This window comes from Corythoichthys intestinalis, chromosome 4 (assembly GCF_030265065.1).
Source record: "Corythoichthys intestinalis isolate RoL2023-P3 chromosome 4, ASM3026506v1, whole genome shotgun sequence".
Classification (NCBI taxonomy): domain Eukaryota; kingdom Metazoa; phylum Chordata; class Actinopteri; order Syngnathiformes; family Syngnathidae; genus Corythoichthys; species Corythoichthys intestinalis.
In genome coordinates, this window is record NC_080398.1 from 15,118,167 (window position 1) to 15,141,330 (window position 23,164).

At 40.3% G+C, this 23,164-nt stretch overlaps 1 protein-coding gene across 5 annotated transcripts in view; it reads left to right on the forward strand.

Annotated features, from left to right (window-relative positions):
• The window catches only part of LOC130914404 (transcription factor HIVEP3), a 107,164-nt gene that overhangs the window by 61,030 nt on the left and 22,970 nt on the right, over nt 1–23,164 (forward strand). For 3 of the 5 annotated variants that reach the window (XM_057833562.1, XM_057833561.1, XM_057833563.1), the window contains 4 exons: nt 4,647–6,976; nt 8,003–8,292; nt 8,379–10,289; nt 11,639–11,778. In XM_057833562.1, coding sequence (XP_057689545.1) covers nt 4,987–6,976; nt 8,003–8,292; nt 8,379–10,289; nt 11,639–11,778 — 4,331 coding nt within the window. In that variant the 5' untranslated portion in view covers nt 4,647–4,986. The remainder of the gene's footprint in view (nt 1–4,646; nt 6,977–8,002; nt 8,293–8,378; nt 10,290–11,638; nt 11,779–23,164) is intronic. The other 2 variants (XM_057833565.1, XM_057833564.1) reach the window with 1 other exon arrangement.

Below are 23,164 nucleotides of genomic sequence, written 5' to 3' on the forward strand. Positions count from 1 at the left end.
ATATGAAAAGGATTGCACCTTGTATCAAGAAGTAATTAGTCATTTACTTAATTGGCGTGTTGCCAAAAAAAACGCCCGACTTTGGTACCCCACCCAGGTCAGGTCCGTGAATGAAAACTCACCATTTTCATAACCTAACATCTGATATGTGTCTTTAACAGTCTGACCAATTTTGAGGAGGGTCCAACTAACTGCCTCGGCATAATGGTTTCAAACGTGCACCCTGGTTTTCGGGTAAAATGGCATGTTTTTCAACATTCAATCCTAAAACCCGATTTCCTGTTGGGTTTGGAATATGGGTGCTACAAACTTTTTGAGGCAGTTTTAGACAACCTATCGACTCCCCAAATTTCATCGCTCTACGTTGAAAAACATCAAAGGAAATGGAATTTTTAAAATTTAAAGGGGGCGCCACTGAGCCATTTTGTGACATTTTTTCGTAACGTTGCTAAATTATCCAAATTTACGCGAAGCCGCATGTATGTGCAAAATTTGGTGAGTTTTTGAGCATGTTCAGGCCTTCAAATTGGCCATTTTCATTTGCCATGAAAAAAAAATAATGGGCCTTCGCACTAAGTGCGCTCGAGCCCTAATAAGATGAACACGACAAATACCCACTGAACCAATGTTTCACAGACTGTCATCAGTGTCTCAAGGTGTTTAAATGTATGGAATGGATTATAGTGTGCGCAATCTGGATCAGATTAAAAAAAACAAAACAAAAAAAACACAATAATTATTTCATTTTCAGAAGACAAAAGAATGAATAAAACCCAATTATCAAGTTGGATTCAGTTTGGAAGATGTTATGAGTCATATACTGTATTTATTTAAATAATGTTCAATATAAAAAGCCTAATTTTGAGGTGGAGAGCCCACTATTTGGAATCAAATATGATGACTCAGTATACCTTCCCGGATTAAGAAGCAATCTCTGGTCACCTCAGGACACTGCAGTTGATTGGTTGCCAAAGGCAATTAAGGGCATACATTCTGGAAGTAGGATCCGGTCTTGTGGGGTTTTCACTGAATGGAGGCTGTGTGTGTTTTCACGCAAATGTATATTTTGGCATCATGGAGTTTCTACTCTGCCATTCCTTCCCCTCATCTCTGGCAAAATCCTCAGTGTGTTCCCCCCATTCAGAGCCAATGGACGAGACTTCAATTAATAATGGATGCAAGGCTCTCCCAACCTTTCAAAACCCTAAGACATTGGGCTGTATGAACAGCTACATCAACAGTTATATGAATGATGATTACATTTAATCTTTGACTCCACGTGAATACATACCAATTGACTCAAGCTAAGGTGCATGTGACAATGAGTATTGATGACATAATGAGGATGGACGAACAATTAGGGATACTGACATTTTATTGGTTTAAATAGTACCTTCATTGGGGAAATGTCTTCACCCATGCTGAGCGACTATTTCATTGAAATACTGGCTTTAATTTGCATTTTCTCCACCGTTTCACACCAGAAACATTAAAATCTGTTTTTTTAATTTATTAAACAATATTCTTTCCGCCAAGATTAACATGATAAAACCAGGGGTGAAAGTGGTTAGAATTTCTTGCCGGAACTCCCCAACGTGAATGTCGCCACGGAGCCAGAAATTTTAATTTTATATTAATTAATTTAAAAAAATTTTTTTTTTTTTTTTTTGGGGGGGGTCAAAACTACTGAAATGCAAAGAAAACTGTTTTGGTCAATTATTTCCATAACACATACAAAAAGTGATTTTCATTCAAAATTGTATTTTTTCAATGATTTGCAAAATAAAAGTTAACAAAAACAGCTATAACCCCAACCTCTATCTCCTAATTTTTATTTTCCCTCATTTCCTCACATACTAAATGCCAAATCTCAATTTTAACTACTTAAGAACATAGGATGTATATTGAAATTGAAGAACATGTAAACATTTACTTTTTGTTGTGTTTTTTAATAATAAAGATATAAGTAACATACTGCACATTCAGAAAAATAAGTACAAATGACATATTATGCAGAGTGAAATGATCGTGCAAACATTGACCTATTTTTAAATCATATGGAAATGAATACCGTAATTTCTGGACTATTGGGCGCCCCTGATTACAAGCCTCACCCAGTACATTTTTAAAGGAAAAACCATTTTGTACATACATAAGCCTCTCCTGCCCATAAGCCGCGTGTGCCCTCTTAGTAACAAGAGACATTGACAAAGAAATATACAGTTTTCAAAATTTTAATAACACACCTTAACTTTTCGTTCCAAACAGCGCCGGCAAACACGGCAGTTATATAGCAGCGGCACGGAAGTTACATAGAATCAGCATGGCAGTGCAGCACTATTTGTACTGGTTAATAAAAACATAAAAGTCTTTGTTAGCAATCTTCATCTTCCTCCTGTGCATTCAAACCATGGAAGTCTTCACCCTCAGTGTCGGATATGGAAACGCTCAGATGCACTTCGCCACGCACCTACTCAGTATGGTATCTCCATAACTCAGTCTCTCCTTCGCTGTCGCCTTCAATGTCTCCCATAATGAGGCAAATTCACTCCTAGCCCGTGCTGTCCTCGTCACGCAGCAGAATGGCCCTTTCGAAACCCGTTGGTGATGGCGGACTCTTTCACAGCGCTTCACGCTGCCAGGCTCCCTCGGCAAACCTGTGCAAAAGCTGCTCTTTGCATGCGGCGAGTCTTGGCAAACGATCTCTCGCCGCTCGTCATCAAAGCTTCCCATACAACTCGGATGGCCAATTTAATTTCTTCGAGCATCTTCCATGATGCAGGTATGCCAATTCTACTCGTGCACAAAGGCGGATGCACAACGCACAAAGTTAAACTACCGGTAATAGTGCAAACTAGCGTCTTCCTCCACACATATATTCCACGTGTCTCACTCCCACATTCCATGCTTGAGCGCCCCTGGTGGCCGTCAGAAAAATACACAAATTGGCCGCATCATTGCACACGCCGCAGGACCCAAAATAAGGGAAAAAAGTAGCCGCTTGTAGTCCGGAAATTACGGTAAGTAGTAGTAGTAGTATAAATGAACAAATATCCAAAGTCCAAAGTGCACATTGACAGCTAAGATGTTCTGAACCTCCCCATCAGAGCAAATGAAACTAAATATGATAAATAAGCCACCTTAACTCTTTCCTTGCTCCTAAAGATTTGATCCATTTTCTGTGGCATTGCCCCCCCCCCCTTTTTTTTTTTTTTGCTGTTTCAGAAAACATGCACATTTGAACCAATCAGAGCTAAACATCTCACATATATCACATGTCAGTATGTCAGCCAATTGAACGGATAAATGAGTCCAGGCGTTTTGCTTTGTTGCGTGCATTCGTACATTGAGTCATCGTCAGACTCAGATAACTGCAGCAGCTGGGGAAACCTCCATACCGTCCGTTGAATAAAATGATAAATATCGGTGGAAACGAATTACGCTACACAAGCACTTTATTATGCTTGTTGTTAACACTTGTGTATGTAAATCTGATGTTCGTAGATTGTTTTCTTCTTGGAGATGAAATGCATGTGTGGCAGCTTTGTATTTTTTGTTTTCTTACATAGCGTTTTGACAGTTGCCGTCATATTTTCGGAATCAAAGCACAGCGTTCCGGCCCTGAATCTTATACCGGAACTGCGTTCCTGACCGTTCCCGCCCACTTTCACCCCTGGATAAAACTGGTGTCTTTCCTTTTAAACCAGGGGTCTCCAAACTGGTCCCCAAGGATCTGTGTCTGTCATAGATCCAGTACAGACAATAGAACCTGTAAGGTTTCTGCTAAAACAAGCAACGGCTGAAAAACACCAAATTAGTGAAAAGGTGTTGTCTTGTTTGGTTGGAATGAAATCCAGCACCCATCTGCGGCCCTATGTGAAATAGTTTGGAGACCCCTGCTTTAAACAAAAAAGATAATTTAAAAAAATGTATATTTCAATAGCAATTACTTAACCTTACTTGCTAGGTTTACTGCCCTGAACCTGTGGTCTCATCTACTTTTGGTGTGGATGTTTTATGTGTCTCTGACTTTTCTGACTATGCACCTCAATAGCCAATTAATATAGTTGTAAGAGAGAATCATTTTGGTTTGAAATGCATTGAAATGTACAACTTATTTTTAAATGTTTGCTGTAACTATAACAAGTGAGTAGTTCTCCAGGGGTTTGACAATAAAATGGAAACACCTAACATTTTGGCATCGTCATCATTTGAACATAAATGGTGAAGAATGGCATGAGCAACATTCTAATTTAGTTGAGCATCTTGTATGGCCAGCACAATCCCCAGACCTCAACATTGTTGAGCATTTATGGTCAGGTTTAGAGATTCAATTAAGACATCGATTTCCACCGCCATCATCTCTAAATGAGTTAGGGGGTATTCTGGCTGAAAAATGGTGGAATGGAAAGTTGTATGAATCAATCAATACCTCAGAGAAATGAGGCTGTAATTACTGGAAAAGGCAAACCTACACCATATGAAATTAGTTTTGTTGATTTTTTTTAAAGCTGTTTCCATTATTTTGTCCAACCCCTGTATATCCCATCACCGAATTTTTTCCCCCACAACATTTAGGTAGCCTTATTATTAATTTTACACACTCATACCTCTTTTTCTGTTTGTTTTTTTTTTTTTTTTTGTAGAACTGATCACCCATCAAGACTAATGATCACAACCAAAGGACATGCAAAGAAGATATTGAATGGGCTGTTAGGATGGCTGCGGCTGGACAGAAGAAGAGCTGCTATATGCCAAAAGATGATCTATGTTTACCTTTTTCACTGCTGCTACAGGGCACATTCTAACAATGCCTCACTTGGTCCTCTTGAATAACTTCAGGCCCACATTGATAGAGGCACTTTGGTGTGATTTACAATCACCGTCCACAACCCCTTGTCTCTGACCTCCCTGCTGCCATGTGGTTAGCTCCCTGAGGCTCCAAGAGCCCTTGTGTATGTGTCTGTGAGGCTCCCTCCTCACTCTATGGAGGCTGAGCCCAGCCATTCGGCTGATGGGGATCGCTCTGAAACACAAGAGCAGCAGCATGTGACAGCCGGATCCTCTTTTGGGTCTTGTCCACAGCCCCAGCAGCCTTCTAATCCTCGTCCAGTACACAGAGCTTTGTGTCGACTGCAAAACCGCCAACCCAAACGTTCTGATCTTCTTCGGTTACAACAGCAAGCAGTAGCATGGCAGCATACGGAAACCCCAGGTCCTTCAGGAGGCAGCTTTTTCTCTCCAGGTTCCACATCAACCTCATCTCATCACTCGTCGCCCTCCACCCAGGGTGAACATGGTCCCAAGAGCTCATCTCAATCCAGCCAAGAAACAAAAGAAGGGGTTAGCTCTCCCAGGAAAGGTGAGAAGAAACCCCCCAAACCAGGGAAGTATGTCTGCACTTACTGCGGTCGTCCATGTGCCAAGCCAAGTGTTCTTCAGAAACACATTCGCTCTCATACAGGAGAAAGACCTTATCCTTGTGCCCCTTGTGGATTTTCTTTCAAGACCAAGAGTAATCTGTATAAGCATCGAAAGTCCCATGCTCACCGTATTAAGGCAGGCCTTGCATCCAGTCATGATGAGCCCAGTTTGAGTGGGCCAGACTGCAGTGGTGTGGCAGAAGATGCCGAGGAGCATACCGAGGGAGAAAGCACAGAGTCTGAAGATGAGACGGGTCAGCACAAAAAATCCTCTCATGAGACTTTGGCTCGGCAGAAGAATGTTGGTAAGGAGCTACAAGGAGGATCAGTTGAGAGCCAGAGACCCGATGATACTCAAGCTGTCAAGCAAAGGCTCGCACTGAGGCTTAGTGAAAGAAAACGCGGCCCAATGGCTTCACCAGATGATCCTCCTTCTTCTCTTTCAACCTCATCTTCTCTTGGCCCTGGAAGTAAAGGCAGCACAGAGTCTGGTTACTGTTCCGGATCAGGCAGTACTGACTTATCCCATGTTAGCCCTCCCAGTGCCAGTGCCAAATCCTACGCAGAAATCATTCTTGGGAAATATGGAAGGTTGGGAGGGCAGCAGCGTAGTCCGCATCCACATCATTCTCAGTCACCCCTCTCCCCACTGTCTGGAACGGAGGATAAAAGTATTTCCTTTGCTGTACCCAAAACCCAAGTAATAGAACATATTACAAAACTTATAACCATCAATGAAGCAGTGGTAGACACCAGTGAGATTGACAGTGTAAAGCCCAGGCGGTCTTCTCTGTCAAGGAAAAGTAGCTTTGAGTCTCCCAAAATGACAGCCTCAAAAGACCCCTACACGTTTGATCCCAAAGGAGAAGCCCCCGGTCCCAGCGGTTTAAGGCACCTTCAAAATCCAGAGACAGATCCACCAATCACCCCGGTATTGTCAGCAGTGCCTCTTCTCAGAAGCCACTCAATGCCATCAACGACCAGTCAGTTAGAGTCCTCTTCATCTGGAATTAGGTCCAACAGAGGCTATCGTCTCTGTCAGTCATTTGATGAGCAGCAGGCCATGACAACCGAGATTAATATTGGTCATACCCACCGTATGCTTAGGCGACAACCAGCCATAGAGGTTCCCTTGGGATCTGAACTTATGCCAGAAGAGACACCCCCCAACTCATCCTCTTCAACCACTGGCACTGACACATCCAGATATCCAGAGCAACAAGCACCGCACAGTACTTTGAACACATTTGAATGCAAAGTATGTAGAAGATCTTTTCAGCATTTACAAAACTACACAGCCCACAAAGGTGTGTGCAAAGCGCAGCAAACACTGGAACAGGAGAGTAGCGGCACAAGTAAGACCTGCAGAGAGGATCGCCCTCCAATGATGATGCACTATAAGTTCAGGGCAATGGCTATGGCTGTAAGGAAGAGGAGGAAAGAGGAGAGCATAGAAGAGGATCTTCCAAGTCCTGGGTCCGGAACCATGTCAGGAAGTTCTACGAGCATCATTGCAGCGGCAGGACCACCAGGACACAGCCAGGCACTCTCAGGTTCGGAAGCATATTGCTATTGTAGCAGATTCAAGTAAAATATTATCCTCTGCGAGTGATCCCAGTTTTTCCTTCAAAGTAGCATTCTATATCGATACAAGAGAAAGTAAAGATAAAGGTTGTTCTCTGAAGAAGTTGTAAAATGTATGAAAAGTGAAGCATTCTTCTGGACTGCAAAAACTGTTTAAAATAATAAAGTAACTACAGCGGTAAAAATTTGATCTGAAAGCCTTGCCCAACTATTACTGGCTAGTGGTTTCCCAGAGTTACCAGCCACAGGGCATTCAAAGTAGCGACTTTTTTATTTTTGTTGGTTAATAGATAAGTGCTACACACCAAATTCCACATTTGATAAAACAGTTCAACAATAAAGACTAAAGAAAATTTAGAAAACTTAAAATAGAATATATTGTTGATCATTTCTATTAGTCGTGCCACTTCCTGTTAAAGTGTTAAAGTTAAAGTGGTACCTCAACATGCAATCGCATCGTCATACAAATTATAATGTATTCTTATTTAAAAATCTCGCTCGACATACGACCATTTTGACTTACAAACCAGGTCCTGGAACAAATTAAATTCGTATGTAGAGGTACCACTGTTCTGTGGACACATTTCGAATTATTCACATACAGTACGTGCATGTAGTAATTCTCAAGTCATGACCTCCAAGTCTCAGGCAAGTCCCAAGTGATTACTTGGTTCAAATAAAATGTTTTTTCACTGATCAACGCAGAAAGAACTGTTACATCGTGATATATTAAAGACAGTTTGGAAGTATGAAATAAGTGTGCTGTACTTTTATTTTTTACAAATACAATTATTTGGAAGAATACCTGCTTTTAGTAACATTTACACGAATGTTTACGGCTACCAGACTTGCTTGCACTTTTACTGTTATTCTGATGAGTATTGAAATATGCTATACAATATGTAATATGTGCACACACATCTTTTGTTTGAAAAGCCGCTCCTTGAGCTAATTTAAAGATGTACTTGGGTTTTCTCTAATCATGATACATGTAGGTGGTACTGTCCAGGTGGAGCCGGAACAACAGCAACATCGAGATAGGAAGGGTGTGTCTGTAATTCAGCACACAAGCTCCTTTGAAACACAGGAGACTCTTTCCATGGAAAGTGAGGAAACTAATGTCAAAGAGGTTCACCAAGCACAACCACCTCTTCCAAAACCATCACCTTCTACATCTCGCCTCATTCGCCAGCCCAACATCCAAGTGCCAGAGATCCTTGTTACAGTGGAGCCTGATGCTGACATGCCATCCATGTCTCCACCAGTAACTTCATGTTCATCTAAGGTATAGTGACTGCATTTAACATGATCAAAATAATGTAGACCTTTGTGTAATCTGATCTCCTTGCTTCAACCATTTATCCATCCTAGGAAGCAGACAGAGTGGAAGAGTTTCAGTGGCCTCAACGTAGTCAGACTTTGGCTCAGCTCCCTGCAGAGAAACTGCCCCCAAAGAAGAAAAGACTCCGCTTAGCAGAGGCAGCACAATCCTCTGGGGAGTCTAGCTTTGAGTCCGTGTCACTACCCCGGAGCCCCAGCCAGGAGAGCAGCATGTCCCACACGTCAAGTCTTTCTGCGTCTTTCGAGGATGCAACAAGGTCAGAGCCTGCAGTCTGGGGCAGCAGTAGCCAAAGTACCCAAATGTTGACTGTGCCATCAACTTGCCAACAACAGAGCCAAAGCCACAAGGAGATGAGGCGTTCAGCTTCAGAGCAGGCCCCTCAGAAAGTAGAGCAGGTGTCAGACACCAGAAGTAAATCTTTCGACTTGGGATCTTTGTCCTCTCAGCAGTCAGCATCAGCCTGGAAAGAACGGCGAAAGTGTCTCCTTGTAAAGCACGCAACCTTAGGGGAACCTGAGCAAGAGGAGGGGGGCAGCATAAGTCAATTATCCAGAGTAGAAAGTCCGAAACCTGGGCCTTCCCACTCAGTCCAACCTCTTTTCTATTCAAACGCCCATTTAAACCTGAAGAACACAGGGAATGTCTTGCAGTTGTTACAGCCACAGATCCTTCCTCGAAATATGATTCCTTCGCATGAAAGCATCCAACAAACGATACCTCCAGCACCTCTGTCTCAGCTACTCCCAGTCACTACGGTCTCCCAGTTCATTAACAGAACCTTTTTACATTCACAAACTGTTCAACCTCTGCAGGTACACCCAATGCAGATCCAAATGGCGGAACAAATTGGTATACCATTCCACCAACTTCCTGCTTTAGTCCCTGTTCAATTTCCTTACAGTGTGAGTCAGTCCCTGTACTCGCCTGCCACACCATTACATTCCGCACAGATTATATCCTCTCTTTCCACTGAGGGAAGTGCCTCATACCCTTATCCAGGCCCTCTCATTTCCACTTGTGGGGCACAGTTTACACCAGCGGTGTCTCTTGTGGTGCCAGTTCGCCTCCATACCCATATACCTACCTATACACGTGCCATGTACACAACCTTGTCCCAGATCCTGACATCTGCGTGTCCACAGGACCCCATATTGTGCAAGACCATGACAATAATGGACAAAGTGGAACGGCGCATGTTACAAAGGTCTTATTTGAAGGTCCCCTCACCAGACATCAGGATTCACCATCCTGAGGAACTGCAGTCATCATCAATCGAGGAATATGGTCCACTTGGAGCAGGAGGGAGTAAACGTATGCTCTCACCTGCAGCTAGTCTTGAGCTCAGTACCGAAGCTCAACGTCACCAGAAAAGGGTAAAAGAGGAAGCAGATGGCGAGATACACAAGTCTGAAGTAGAGGTAGAGGATTTTGACAACAAGGTACATAAGGAGGGAGACTGTAAAACAGGTGGAGAACAACTGGAAGATGTTGGGAAGAAAAAAGAAATGCTTGAGGTAACACCCGTAAAAGAGGAGGGGGAGCTGAATCAGAGACACAGGGAACTGAACAAGGAGGAAAAACTGGGGGAAGAGTCAGTTGCAAGAAATCAAAAGGAAAAGGTGCCTCTAGAGAAAAAGACTGAGAGAGCAAACACCCATTCATACCCAAGCCTTCACACGTCAACCTCTGTCATCTGGTGCTACCTTAACTATGTTAAACCCAACCCAACTGCACAGAGGGACCCTCGTAACTCAGTTTATTCTACCTGGAGTGTCAGCGGACACAACCCAAACTTGCCAGGTGTCAGTACTAAAGTGGCCTTGTCTCTGCTGTGCTCCAAACAGAAGTATAGTTCAGAGACGTACACCATTGCCACGGCTCCAAATCCGGCCAAAATTGAAAATACCCCTGCAAGTAGCAGAACCCCACGAATGTCAGAGGTAAAAATAACAACTAACATGTTATGGAATGTCTTGTATGTACATAATATTAACACACTCTGTTGGCAACCTTGTTCAGCCTTACAAGAATATTTGTCCTAATGAGGTCATATTGTATGGGTACAGTGTGATAATTGCTTGCTATAATAATATATAATAATAATAATAATAATATAAAGTAGTGCTGCAGCGAATAATCGATTAACTCGAGTATTCAATTAGAAAAAAAATATTCGAATTAAATGTTGTTGCTTCGAGTATTCGTTTAATTAAAGTAGCGTTGTAATGGTTTATTTTGAAAGTGTTTGCATTTAGTTTTATTGATTAGGGTGCATACACTGCCCTTTGGTCTGCCTCTTTTCACATGGCTGAATCCAACTGCTGCCTGTTAAGACCAACATAAGCTAAGTTTTTGTTTGAGCTAATGTTTTTTAATGCATTCATAATTTAGTTTATAGGTATATTTAGCTGTTTTTTTGTGGGAATATGCGTCTGAACCATTTGTTAAGAGCATTGTAAAAAAAAACTTTAGCATCTTATTGCATTTAAGCTAGCAGACTTTTTCTATGTAAGTTAGCCAATTGTTCTTTCGTTGTGCATAGATCCTCATTTTTTTTTTAAATTGTACCGTTTGAGGCTCAGCTCAGGTGTTTTAATTTTTCATGTTCCTTATCCGATTACTCGATGATTCGAACGAACTAGTCCATCGATTAATCGACTACTAAAATATTCGATAGCTGCAGCCCTATAATAAAGACACTTTACAATAGATACAAATGAAAAAAATAAAAGCACAGATTAAAAGCGAGATAAAAGTAACAGAAAATTAAGACATATAAGTCTATGACAACTCAGCAGTTTGTTCTTGGCTGTTTAGGAAGGTAAAACCACAGCTTTACACAAAGCTCATCAAAACCATGCTTTGATATTTCACACTATGATTCATACATGCTGTGTGCAGCAATCACATGCCTTTTAGTATACAAGTTTAATATTGTCAATAAACTGCTCAAAGCAACACAACTTCAAGAATTGTTAAGAACATAAAGAATAGCGATCAAGTATTTTTCATTACTCCATTGTTAGGCATTGCTCATCCTCAATACAAAGTAAGTGGGTGTTTGAAAGGCAGTTCTTGTGGCTAATGGAAGTACTTGTCAAAGACATCATGTTTTAAAACATGTTTTATTTGCTCATTTATCTACAGTTTAGTTGTAAGACTAGACAAAATTCAGTGCACTCACAATCTCCATATCATGCAGGGAGAATACAATGTCACAAATGTGGTTGACATAAAAATGGCTATCAGTGTGCTTTATACCTATTTTTCCACTGTGTTTTGAGCGTAGGTACATCCCATCACGGCCTCCTCCACTGATGTAACAGATCACCAGCATGAAAAAGAGGAGGATAAAGAGACGAGGGACGAGGAGGGACCTTCCACCTCAAAACAGTGTGAAACATCTCATGTTCGCATCTTTGAAGGCGGGTAAGAGCTATTGCTTTTCATTCAATGATTTCAGTGCTGCATTTAGTGTCAAAAGCAAATCAAGTGTAAAATTCTGCTGCAAAAATAGTGCACAGTGACGGATAAGGAGTGGGAATAGAGGCAACTGTAGCTGCAGCCAAGTTTTTCCCCGCTTCCTGCTGGCACAAACCTCTGAGATTTAGAAGGGTTCGTTTGGAGCGATAACAGCATGTTGATGCTTGTGCATCCCGAGTACACTTTGACAATCTCATGAATACCTGAATTCACCAGTTAGTTACATAATGCAATTATCATGCTAGGGTTAGGTGTATATGTGGGTGTGTGCGTGCACGCGCGATTGTGTCTGGTTTTTTTTTCACACCTCAAATGTTTGCTCAGCTTACTGTACTGTGTTCACATTCTGTGTGTGTACTTTCCATAAATGCCGTAGTGATCTTTTTCCCAGTTGAGCCCCGTATTCTTACCCATGGTTTGCTCTGGTTGGAGCTCAAAGGTTTGCCCAGAAGGTGCAGATTTATTTACAACAAAGACACTCTAGAAATAGACTAGATTCAAAAGGAAGAGGAAGAACAAGTGGAAAGGGTGAACTAATGAAAAAAGTTGAATTTTTCCAAACACTTTTCCCCCCAGAGTGGAACCTCAAATCTGGATTGGAGGAAAATTGAATGCACTATTGATTGGAACCTGTAGAGGCACTGTTGATATAGTCACAAGAAGTTATTGATCTGAAGGATTAGAACATTTTTCTAACCATCTTCAGTCACTTGCTGTGCTGGAAACATTACCGGTAGGTTAAAACTAGAGCTGTCAAACTATTAAAATTTTTAATCGAGTTAATTACAGCTTAAAAATTAATTAATCGTAATTAATCGCAATTCAAACCATCTACAAAATATGCCATATTTTTCTGTAAATTATTGTTGAAATGGAAAGATGGGACACAAGACGGATATATACATTCAACATATGGTACATAAGTCCTGTATTTGTTTATTATAACAATAAATCAACAAGATGGCATTAACATTATTAACATTCTGTTAAAGCGATTCATGGATAGAAAGACTTGTAGTTCTTAAAAGATAAATGTTAGTACAAGTTATAGAAATTTTATAGTAAAACTCCTCTTAATGTTTTCGTTTGAATAAAATTTGTAAAATTTCCAATCAAAAAAAAACTAGTAGCTCGCCATTGTTGATGTCAATAATTACACAATGCTCATGGGTGCTGAAGCCCATAAAATCAATCGCACCCAAGCGCCAGCAGAGGGCGGCAAAAGTCCAAAAAACACAAGTAACAAGTGGACATTGCACTGTGCTGTCGTTTTAATCTGTTTGAGCGGGGCATGTGCGTTAAATGCGTCAAATATTTTAATGTGATTAATTTTAAAAATTAATTACCGCCCGTTAACGCGATAATTTTGACAGCCCTAGTTAAAACATTTAGAGAGAGCCTTCTATCGCTTCAGAAATAATATCAAAATATATATGAGTTTGAAAAACATGTACATTGTATGGATTAATGTATTTTTATTATTCAGTTAAGTCCAACCGGTTGATGTATTCAATTGCTCTGTTTTGTCCATTATCATAGTGTTAACAGTAAAACATTCTATTGTTTGCACCAGTTAACTTTGACTACCGTAATTTTCAGACAATCAAGCTAGGTTCATACTGCAGGTCTTAATGCACAAACAAATTTTTTCTTATATCTGTTATTTTATTTTTTTTGCCCGGTCAGACTGCCTTTGTCCATTGAGCCTGTTCAAGTGTTACACGTGCATACTAATTCGCAGTCCGACACGCGCGGAGCAAACTGATCCGCATGCACAGAAGCATCAAAACAAATAACTACGCACTGCGCTTGCATGACGCACACACATAAGCCTTATGTGGGTGCGTCAGTTTGCCCCAACTCGGCTATGTAAGCAATACTGAAATATTGCTCATTTGGCGCACAGTAAGAAACCGAGCATCATCAGGCGTATCCTTTTCTTCATTGTATTTTTTTATGACTGTGGTCAAGCCCGCCTCCTGCGTGGTAAAGTCCGAGTTCAAGCTAGGCGCTATCGCCAATGAACAGCTACATCCTTGCCGTCTTGCCTGCTGCTTTAGCTCTTTGCTGACGTAATTGCTGCATGAATTCCGATTTGGGAGACTTGACAGTTCAGACCGCCGCCACATTCTGGAAAAATGTGGCCCAGATTGGATTTAAACCACATACGAAAGTGACCCGGATTGGATGTGAAATACCCCACTTCCATGCGACTTTTCCAGACCGTCAAGTTAATGCCTCACTCGAGTCGAAAAAACAAGAAAAAATCGGATTTGTGCATTAAGACCTGTGGTCTGAACCTAGCCTAAGCTGCTGTCATGCCTTGAGTTAAGTTGTGTTTGGTTTTTGCCCTAGTGTTTCTTGTCCACTTGGTTATACATTGATTTCACCTGTTGTGGCCTGCCACTTGTATATCTACCAATCTGCTGCGTCTTGTATCACCCACCTGTGCTTCATTGTCTCTTTACCCCTTGTCTCTGTGTTCAAGCTCCCAGTGTTTGTTCACTCCTTGTTGCGTCATTGTCGATGTCATGTCTATCCTGTCGTTTTCATGTCCTTCCGCGTATTGATACAATTTTCCAAGCCCTCATATTGATGCTTCCTAAAGTAAGTTTGTGATTCCTGGTTTTGCTTGATCACTCCTTGAGTTTGGTTTGGCCTTTTTGGACTTTTATTGACTGTTATTAAATCGTTTTTGAGTTCCCACACACCCGTCCATTTGTTTCTCTGCATTTGGGTCCTTTATGCATCCCCTACCTGACAGCTACTACTACGGTTTATAGTCCAGTGCAGTTTATTTGATAATTTATTTGGGTTAATAGGTAACACGTTACTTAAGACTGTCATAAGAACGTCGTAATTATGACATTACACTGTCACGGGCATTAATGTCACTGTGCTTATGATGAATGTCATTAACTGTCATCCGGCAAATTTTGTCATTACCCTGTTTATGTCCAGCTCAGATCTTTTACATCCATTCAAAAGTGAGATAATTTGCCGGACGACACTAATTCATTAATGCTCATGACAGTGTCGTGTCGTAATTATCAGTCTTATGACAGTCTTAAAATGTCGTTGTCAAAGTGTTACCGGTTAATATCTTTTGGTATGAATAGCCCATAATACAGTGAGGACAGCTGCGGCTTATAGTCCGGTGCGGCTTATTTATGATCAAATATTGTTCTTGTGTCAAATTTGGTGGGTGGTAGTTTATAGTCGGGTGCGCCTTATAGTCCGAAAATTATGGTACATTGTGTTTTTAGTCTCATTATTTTCAGACCGCCTGGATGGAGGTTTCAAAAACACCTCATAGCTGGATTTTTAAAAATATTTCTTTTTTAAAAAAATATTTATTATTTCAAGTAATTAATTCCAGTAGTAAAACTGCCACTTCTCCATTTTTCATGGACAAATCAAAATGTTATTTGTTATGTATACTCTCGCATTGTATATGCATCGAACCTCAGATCCGGATTTTTATCCGGATTTCCGGTCTTATTAATTACATTAATTATTGCGAGTTTAAAATTGCTAGTCCCCCGTCGTTCGTGGATGTACCGGCGTGAAGCTGTATTGTACACTCATCGATCCTCTGAGCCCTATTTCGGGTTTTGTTTGGTTGTTTTTTTTGTTTTGTTTTTTTGTCTCAGGGCTCGTAAATTACATAAATTAATTGCAGACTTATTGTTCCCTGTAGGTTCTGGGTTAGCCAGTAGAGGGAGCCAGGTAGTTGTGGTTTAGTTTGAACTTGTGTTATCTCCATCTCTTGTCATATTGTACTGAGCAGTGAGGATGCTACCTCAAAATCGTTCATTTTATTTGAACTCCAAAATGTGGTTCAATTCTGAATTGTACGACCTCAGTGGCTTTCTAATTGAGGATGATCCACAGTGTTTGGAGATGTCATTACAACATTATGTCACAATTCATGGGAAAGTTTAGGATCGGGCGGCAAACATGCTATTGTACAAGTATTTTAATTCATTGCAAGGTTTATAATTCTGAAGAACTGGAGATCAGGTTTCGGCTATGTTTGATAGATTACAGTTTAAACCATACGAGGAGTTTAAAGTGTAATTGCACGTAATTGACTTTCCTATACTTATGATTTTGAAATTAAGCGTTTTCCGGTAAAATATTGTCTATAAAAGTTGTAAAGCAATAAAACAAACAACAAAAATGAATGAAATGAACAAAAGATATTTGTATAATGGGTCAAAATTATTTTTCGAACAGATCATGTGACTAGCATCTTAGACGGTCATTTGCTTTGCTTAGCCGAAACCACCCAAGGACCAAAGAGGCAAGATGGAAAACGTAATTTTTTAAACCTTAGCTTTCAAAGGATTGAAAATGTGGACCATGAAACGCCAGAGAGCACTGCCAAAATGGTGAGTGGAGTTTCAATTTGCCCCACTAAAGATGCTAATTGTACAACAGAGCCACCATCGGTGTCTTGCCAATGTCGTTACCCCCGTCAAAAAATATATTCCCTGGCCGCGGGGCGCACACACACACTAGTTATGTGTTATGTCGACTTAAACAATTAATTGAAGCTAGAAAAACCCCACAGTTATATATTTTGTACATCGATGTTTATTAAACTGGAGAAACTCAATACCGGACTTGAATTACAGTAATAACAGTTATAGGCAGGGGTGCACATATTTTTTTTGCCCAGGTTCTCAGAGGAGGACCTGGAGATGTGACTTGGTCCTCATTGAGCTTGAGAGCCGACCTGCCTGATGCGATAAAATTATGACAACTTAGAGCCAATTAACTTTAACTAATTACATTAACAATTAAGGCTTGATTAACATCAACTGGCACAACAAAATTGCCATTACTTTAAAGTCAAATGTAAAGAAGTAAACATAAAAGCACCAATTTAAAATAAAGGGCATTATGCGGCTCCCACATTAACTCCAAGCCTTTGTAAAAGTGGGATGTCCTCCTCATAAGACCTCACTGAACGTGCATGTTAAGCTTTGTAAAATGCGAACAAAAACACGTTTGTCATTGCATGGCGGTTTTCATTACCTTTATTCCGCCACTTGTCCATAGGGCGAGTGGGGTGCTATCTGACATCGATTTTCGATAGTTTGCTTAATTGGCACATGCTCTGTTTTTTTCGTGATTTTCAAAGTTTGGATGGCTGAAATTCTTTGACCCTACATAAAATGCGCTGCTCTTATCAGCAACATTGGGATTCTCGCGGAACATTTTGAACCGCATTTCCGCGCGAGCATCATTTACTTCTAGCCATGGTACCTCCTGCAGTCACTTTTCAGCAAAAGTCCTTTTTTTCCGGTAGCTCCGGTGACTTCTCTGTCGTCTGTCTGTCTTTTGACGGTTGTGGGGGAACACGGAAATAATTACTCAGTGGGGCCTGCCTCTTCGACATTTTGAGAAGTTATTTTCTCGTGTCCGCCGCAAATACAGTGGTCAGCCATGGGTACGCAAATGCGTATGGAAACCGTTGAGGGCCAGCGCGTTTGTCTACGTCCAGTACGCATGCGCACATGCGGACCACTTATGTGCAAAAAAAAGTTTGTTTTTTTGATGGATGGGCCATGTTTTAAAGCCTCGTAGATAACCGTATCCCCAAAACACGGAAATTAAGCAAATCAGTGCATCGCAGTGGCTCCGCCAAAGGGATAGAATTTTTGAAGTGGGTAACTACATTGGCACGACACCTGCGGGCGAAACCATATTCAATGGATGACGATCTTGGCGAAAAGTATAGCTGTCCTAAGCATCCCGATTTAGAATTCCCCTCAAGAATGATAGGAAACAAACAAACAAACAAAAAAAAAACGCTCATTTTCAACTTATTATTATTAAATATTCTTGTAAGTTAATTTTATTGCTGACACTGCGTTTTGGAGACATCAACATGTTGTGACCCCCCCTGCCCCAAAAGTCAAACTCCGCCTATGGTTTAAATTTGTGGTCTTTAGCTAATTTGGTTGATGCTAAAAAACAATAAAACAAAAATTATCAGCATGTACCATTTATGGTACCGTATTGGCCCGAATATAAGATGGCCCTGATTATGAGACGACCCCCACTTTTTCAAGACTCAAGTTTGAAAAAAGACTTTTTGAACACCAAATTAATTTTTATACAGAAAATAATTACAGTATATCTGAAACAAATGATTATAACAATATATTTGAGAGAAAAAGCATGTTATTTTGCCTCATTCAAATCTTAATATCTGAACATTTAAATGTGTAAACTTCAGTGCAATTACATTCGTAAATGAATGGCTTCTGGTTTTTTAAATGTAAATAAACCAATCTATTGTGATAAAACAACAAAATTGCAATAACTGCATTACCAATGAAAGTGAGGTCTAACTGTAACTGTAGTCTTGAAACAAATCTGAATAAGGAAAAACACTGCAATAAAATAATGCAAACTGGTTAAACTTGAGGGTAGCTGAGATCTGTCATGACAGAACATTACTCCTCAAGTTCAGCATTCGCTTCAATGATATCTGGCGCCATCTAGGGTCGTGAATGGGTACAATGTCTAGACCCCAAATATAAGACGACTCCCACTTTTTCAGTCCTACGCCATGTCCACACGTAGCAGGGTTTTTTAAAAACAAGGATCTGCCCTAATACGTCGGGGAAAAATAATTGTGTCCACACCTGCACGTTTGTGTTGGTGTTGGTTGGTGTTAGAAAAAAAAAAAAACTTTCACAGCCAACCGCTTTCATTCATTTTTAAGTACATTCAAAACAATAAAATAATTGTCCAAAATACCAATTATTCAATAAGAAGCACAGCAAGAGTTTGTAAAAAAAAAAATGGAAGCAAAAAAGCGCCTATCTAATATACTCCAAATGTAAAAATTGGTCTTATGTGTGACGTGAGGACAAAATTTGTCGCAGCCAGTGACGTAAATCTTCGGTTATCAGTGTCCACATGATGGAGCCACAAACGCAGAATTCGCAAATCTTCACCTTCCCCGTCGTTTTTAAGAGCCCTGGTTAAAATCTGCGTGCGCGTGTGGATGATAGGTCAAACCGTAGAAAAATATCTTCTTTTTGCCAAATACCCTGCTACGTGTGGACATGGCCTTATTTCAATGCAAAAAACACCGTCTTATATTCGGGCCAATACGGTATTTGTTTTTGCTCTTTATGTTTATTCAAAACTTTTCTTTTAAAAATTCAGAAATGGTAAAAGGGTGCCACATGTGTCAATCCTCAGCAAACACATGGTTTAGTTCTATTATCTGTCTATGGCAGGGGTGTCCAAACTTTTTGCAAAGGGGGCCAGATTTGGTGTGGTAAAAATATGGGGGGCCGACCTTGGTTGACATCCTTTACGTAGAACAATATATTTAAGCAAATTTTAGCAAGCCATTCTGTGTGTCACATTTGCTTTATTATTATTTTTAATTAATAATAATTAATAATATCAACAATCTCGCAACTAGCCTTTGTGGCGTTCTCTTTCGATTCGCGGGTTCTTGCGAAATACTGCTGTTGTGAAATTAAACTAGCATCAAGTTGCTCTAATTTCTCGCTACGCATCTTCCCTGTAATATTGTCGTACGTGTCAGCATGTCTTGTTTGGTAATATCGTCTCACATTGAACTCTTTAAAAACAGCGACTGTCTCTTTGCAAATAAGGCAGACACAGTTTTTGCGTATTTTAGTGAAGAAATAGTCCAATTTCAACCTATCCCTGAAGCGTTGGCCGTCGCAGTCGACTTCCTTTTTGTTAATTTTCCCCATTTTAGAAAATTGGGTGTTAAGGATCACATGAGGCAATGTTGCTTAGAGTGCTGCTGCCTTTTAGTGGGTAAATGAGGAGCAGCATTTAGTGTGTAAGCTACTTCATATGATGGTAGCAGTACTGCTGACCAATTTATTAAATCTGTGTGCGGGCCAGACGTTATTGATTTCATGACAGAGGCTGGGGGCCGGATGAAATTTGACCAGGGGCCGCATATGGCCCCCGGGCCGGACTTTGGACATGTCTGGTCTATGGGAACAGACACGGACAATTTCCATTTTGATTGTGTTGTAATATGCAATTGATTCTCAGGGTCAAACCGTAAACACAATCAAATTTAATTCATTTTTGCATGTCTTTTTTAGTGTCGAATGTGTCAATTGGATTTATTGTTTTGACTGTTCCTATGATTTAGGAAAACCAGGATTTACACAAGGGTTCTTTTCCTTATGCTGTAGGGGTGTGATGTTCTCCACACAAAACGAGCAGCTTCTTCCTTGTTTTTCTGGAGCTGTAGGTGGATATTTTTAGACTTGGTTAGAAAATACATGCCAGTGAACAGTAACCCGCCCGTGAATAAAAATAAATAAATAAATAAAACACATGCACACACAATGGCACTGTTGAGACCATCCTGCTTTTTTTTGGGGGGGGGGGGGAATATATAACTTGCTGTTGCTGCTTCTGGTTTACAACAGTGAGCATTGACAGGCTGGGTTCTCGGAAATGTGGCCCATGCCCATTAATTAAACACACTTAGCACACATTGGGTATTTACAAAATCAGAATGGATTTGGAGTGTCAGAGTATTTTTAATAGAGGACAATTCATTCAGAGGACCACAAATAACCTTTTGGTAAACATCTGGATTGTGTATACATACTATATCTCAATATAGAGTAGACCCAAATGTGTTGCTTGATTCATGATTAGTGTCTATTTTAGGTTGAGGGCCATAACTAGGCTTCCCCTTGCTCTCTTCAGCGGTCAGCTGGGCCACCCGAGCAGACGAACTGCTAATAATGCGTGCGTTTGTTTGTATGTGTGTTTCTGCGTGTGTAGCGGAGGGAGCAGCATGAGACTGAGTGCTGCAAGGGATTTGGTAGGCATCCCCAATCAACTGCTATGAAGATGCGCTTGTTTCCCGAGAAGTCTCGTGTGTATGTGTGTGTGTGTGTGCTTGTCGTATGACTGAATACTTGAGCAATGTGTCTCATGCGCTTTAGCCAACACTCGTATTTAAGAGCACGTCCCTCATTAACATACAGTGTTTTCTGAGGGCAACAAACAGCAATGTGATCAGCTCTGCAGCTGTTTCTGCAGCTGTCCCATTAAGTAGTCTTATTTACTCTTTTAACCCTCAACCTGAGGTCTCAATTGCTTTTTAAATGTGTGTTTTCACTTTTGATGTTTTTTGTTTGTTTTTGTGTTGTGTGTGTGTTCTTTTTTTTTGACTGTGTATTTGTGGAATAGACACCCGTTGGCCACAATGTTAGGTACACCTGCACAATCCATTGAGATCCCAAAGGCTAGATTGACATTGTCTCATATGTTGTCCCAGTGATTTAACTCAATGAAATAAAATGAAATATTTGGGTCATTTCTTATAATGTGCATAATGCAGTAAAAAAATACAACTCTGACCGACTGGCAGACAATGTGTTTAATACTCTCTGCACTGTGTTGTTTTTGGCAGCCCTTTTAATTGTCGTCTTAGTCTTTTGGACAATAATACTTATAGTCTTAGTCATATTTTAGTCATCTCAAAATGTGATTGTCCTCATGCAGTTTTTGTTGATGAAAACTCGACTAATTTCGTCTAGTTTAAGTCAACGTTTACTAAAAATGTTTTCGTCTGTAAAATTAGAATAAATAAATAAAGGTTTCCAACTATTTCGAATGAACAAACTGTATGTAAAAATAAGTTGTCCGAGAGTTTAGAGGGCACTCGCCGTTAGCATTAAGCTAATGCTAACGTGAACGCGAATGCTATGCTAATGTTATGAGTTACATTTAGTGTATGATGATCACTCAGCACAGACTTTTAAAGGCTAAAGCAACATTGCATATTCTCTCTGGACAAGAAAACAAATCTTACCGTGTGTGCAAGCTTGCATGGAGACTGGAGACGACACACTGGTGAGTCGTGAAGATGGGGGGCAGCATGTCACAAGTGACAAAACCAGACACTGGTACATGCAGGCTAACTACACATAAAATATCAAACATTTTGAGCACTGGATGGAAACTATTGCACATTTTCGTCTCATTCTCGTCTCATCAGACGAAAATTGGCATTAGGCTAAGTATGTTTTAGTCTCCCAAAACACGTTTTTAGCTCGTTATCGTCTGGTCATCGTCATGAAAAAAAAAGTGTTCATTGACGAAATATTTTCATTATCGTCATTGTTGACGAAAACAACACTGCTGCACTGTAATGTAGTTAAATAGCCAATACAGTTGCCCCTCTACATATGAAGTTAATCCGTTCCAGGACCTCGTTTGTAAGTCAAAATGGTCGTAATTCGAACAGGATTTTCGTGTAAGAATACAATTCCATTAATTTCTTCCACAGCCCAAAAACCTGCACTAAATCCTTAATAAATACTGCTGGTACTATTACAAATGGCTATTACATATAGAAAAACAATTAAATTATAAATAAAAATCAGAATAATATTATAATAATGACTCCTGAAATAAATGCAACGAATGGGGTTGTAACGTGGCGGACGTTTTTTGCGTGCTGTACCTGAACGCTCCGCGCAGCTGACGCAACAGTGAGATAGAGATTGCGGTAGAGGTTTTACTTTCCCTTTTAATGTTTTGTTGCTAGCGTCAACTGCAGCGGACAGTAAGCTTGTTGTGTGGCACAAGTTGATGGAATAAAAGATTAGACACCTGACGAAGCTGGCACTTTTTTTGGCGATGTTACCACAATAATTGTCAGCTTAACCTATAAAGACTGCCAAACGGAGGTCAGAGGAGGACCATCGAAATCGTAGACACGGATGCGCACACCACACTCATATTTTTCTATCATTTCCCTCTTCATTTCAATGGTAAGCGTCCCCTTTTTCCTTTTTCACCACCTGCACTAACCTTGGAACCCGTTTTCGTCTCACAAGAAAATCCGCCGCGCGTCTGTCTTCCGACAAAACAAGGAAACTGCGGCGCTGTCATTAATCATTGTATTTCGAGCATGTTGTCAGATGTAGACACAATTGGCAATTCAAATTTTACGTGGGATGTCGAAAAGATCGTGTGTCGAAGCGTTCGTATGTCGAGGTACCACTGTATATTGGATTCATTCATTAACTTATAATAATAAATGATCATATGCTATTATTATTATTAGTTGTTGCAGAATTTCCAAGGTATTTTGATACAGCAGTATTAAAAATATTGTTTAGTATTTACTGTTGTTATTAGTTATTGTCATTATTCTTATTCAATATATTTATGATTATGGTTATTTGTCTGATATTTTTGATTCTTCATTTGTAATCGCAATCAATTGTTCTGGTGTACCTAATATTGTATCTGATGAGGTGTTATTGATATTTTTGTCTTG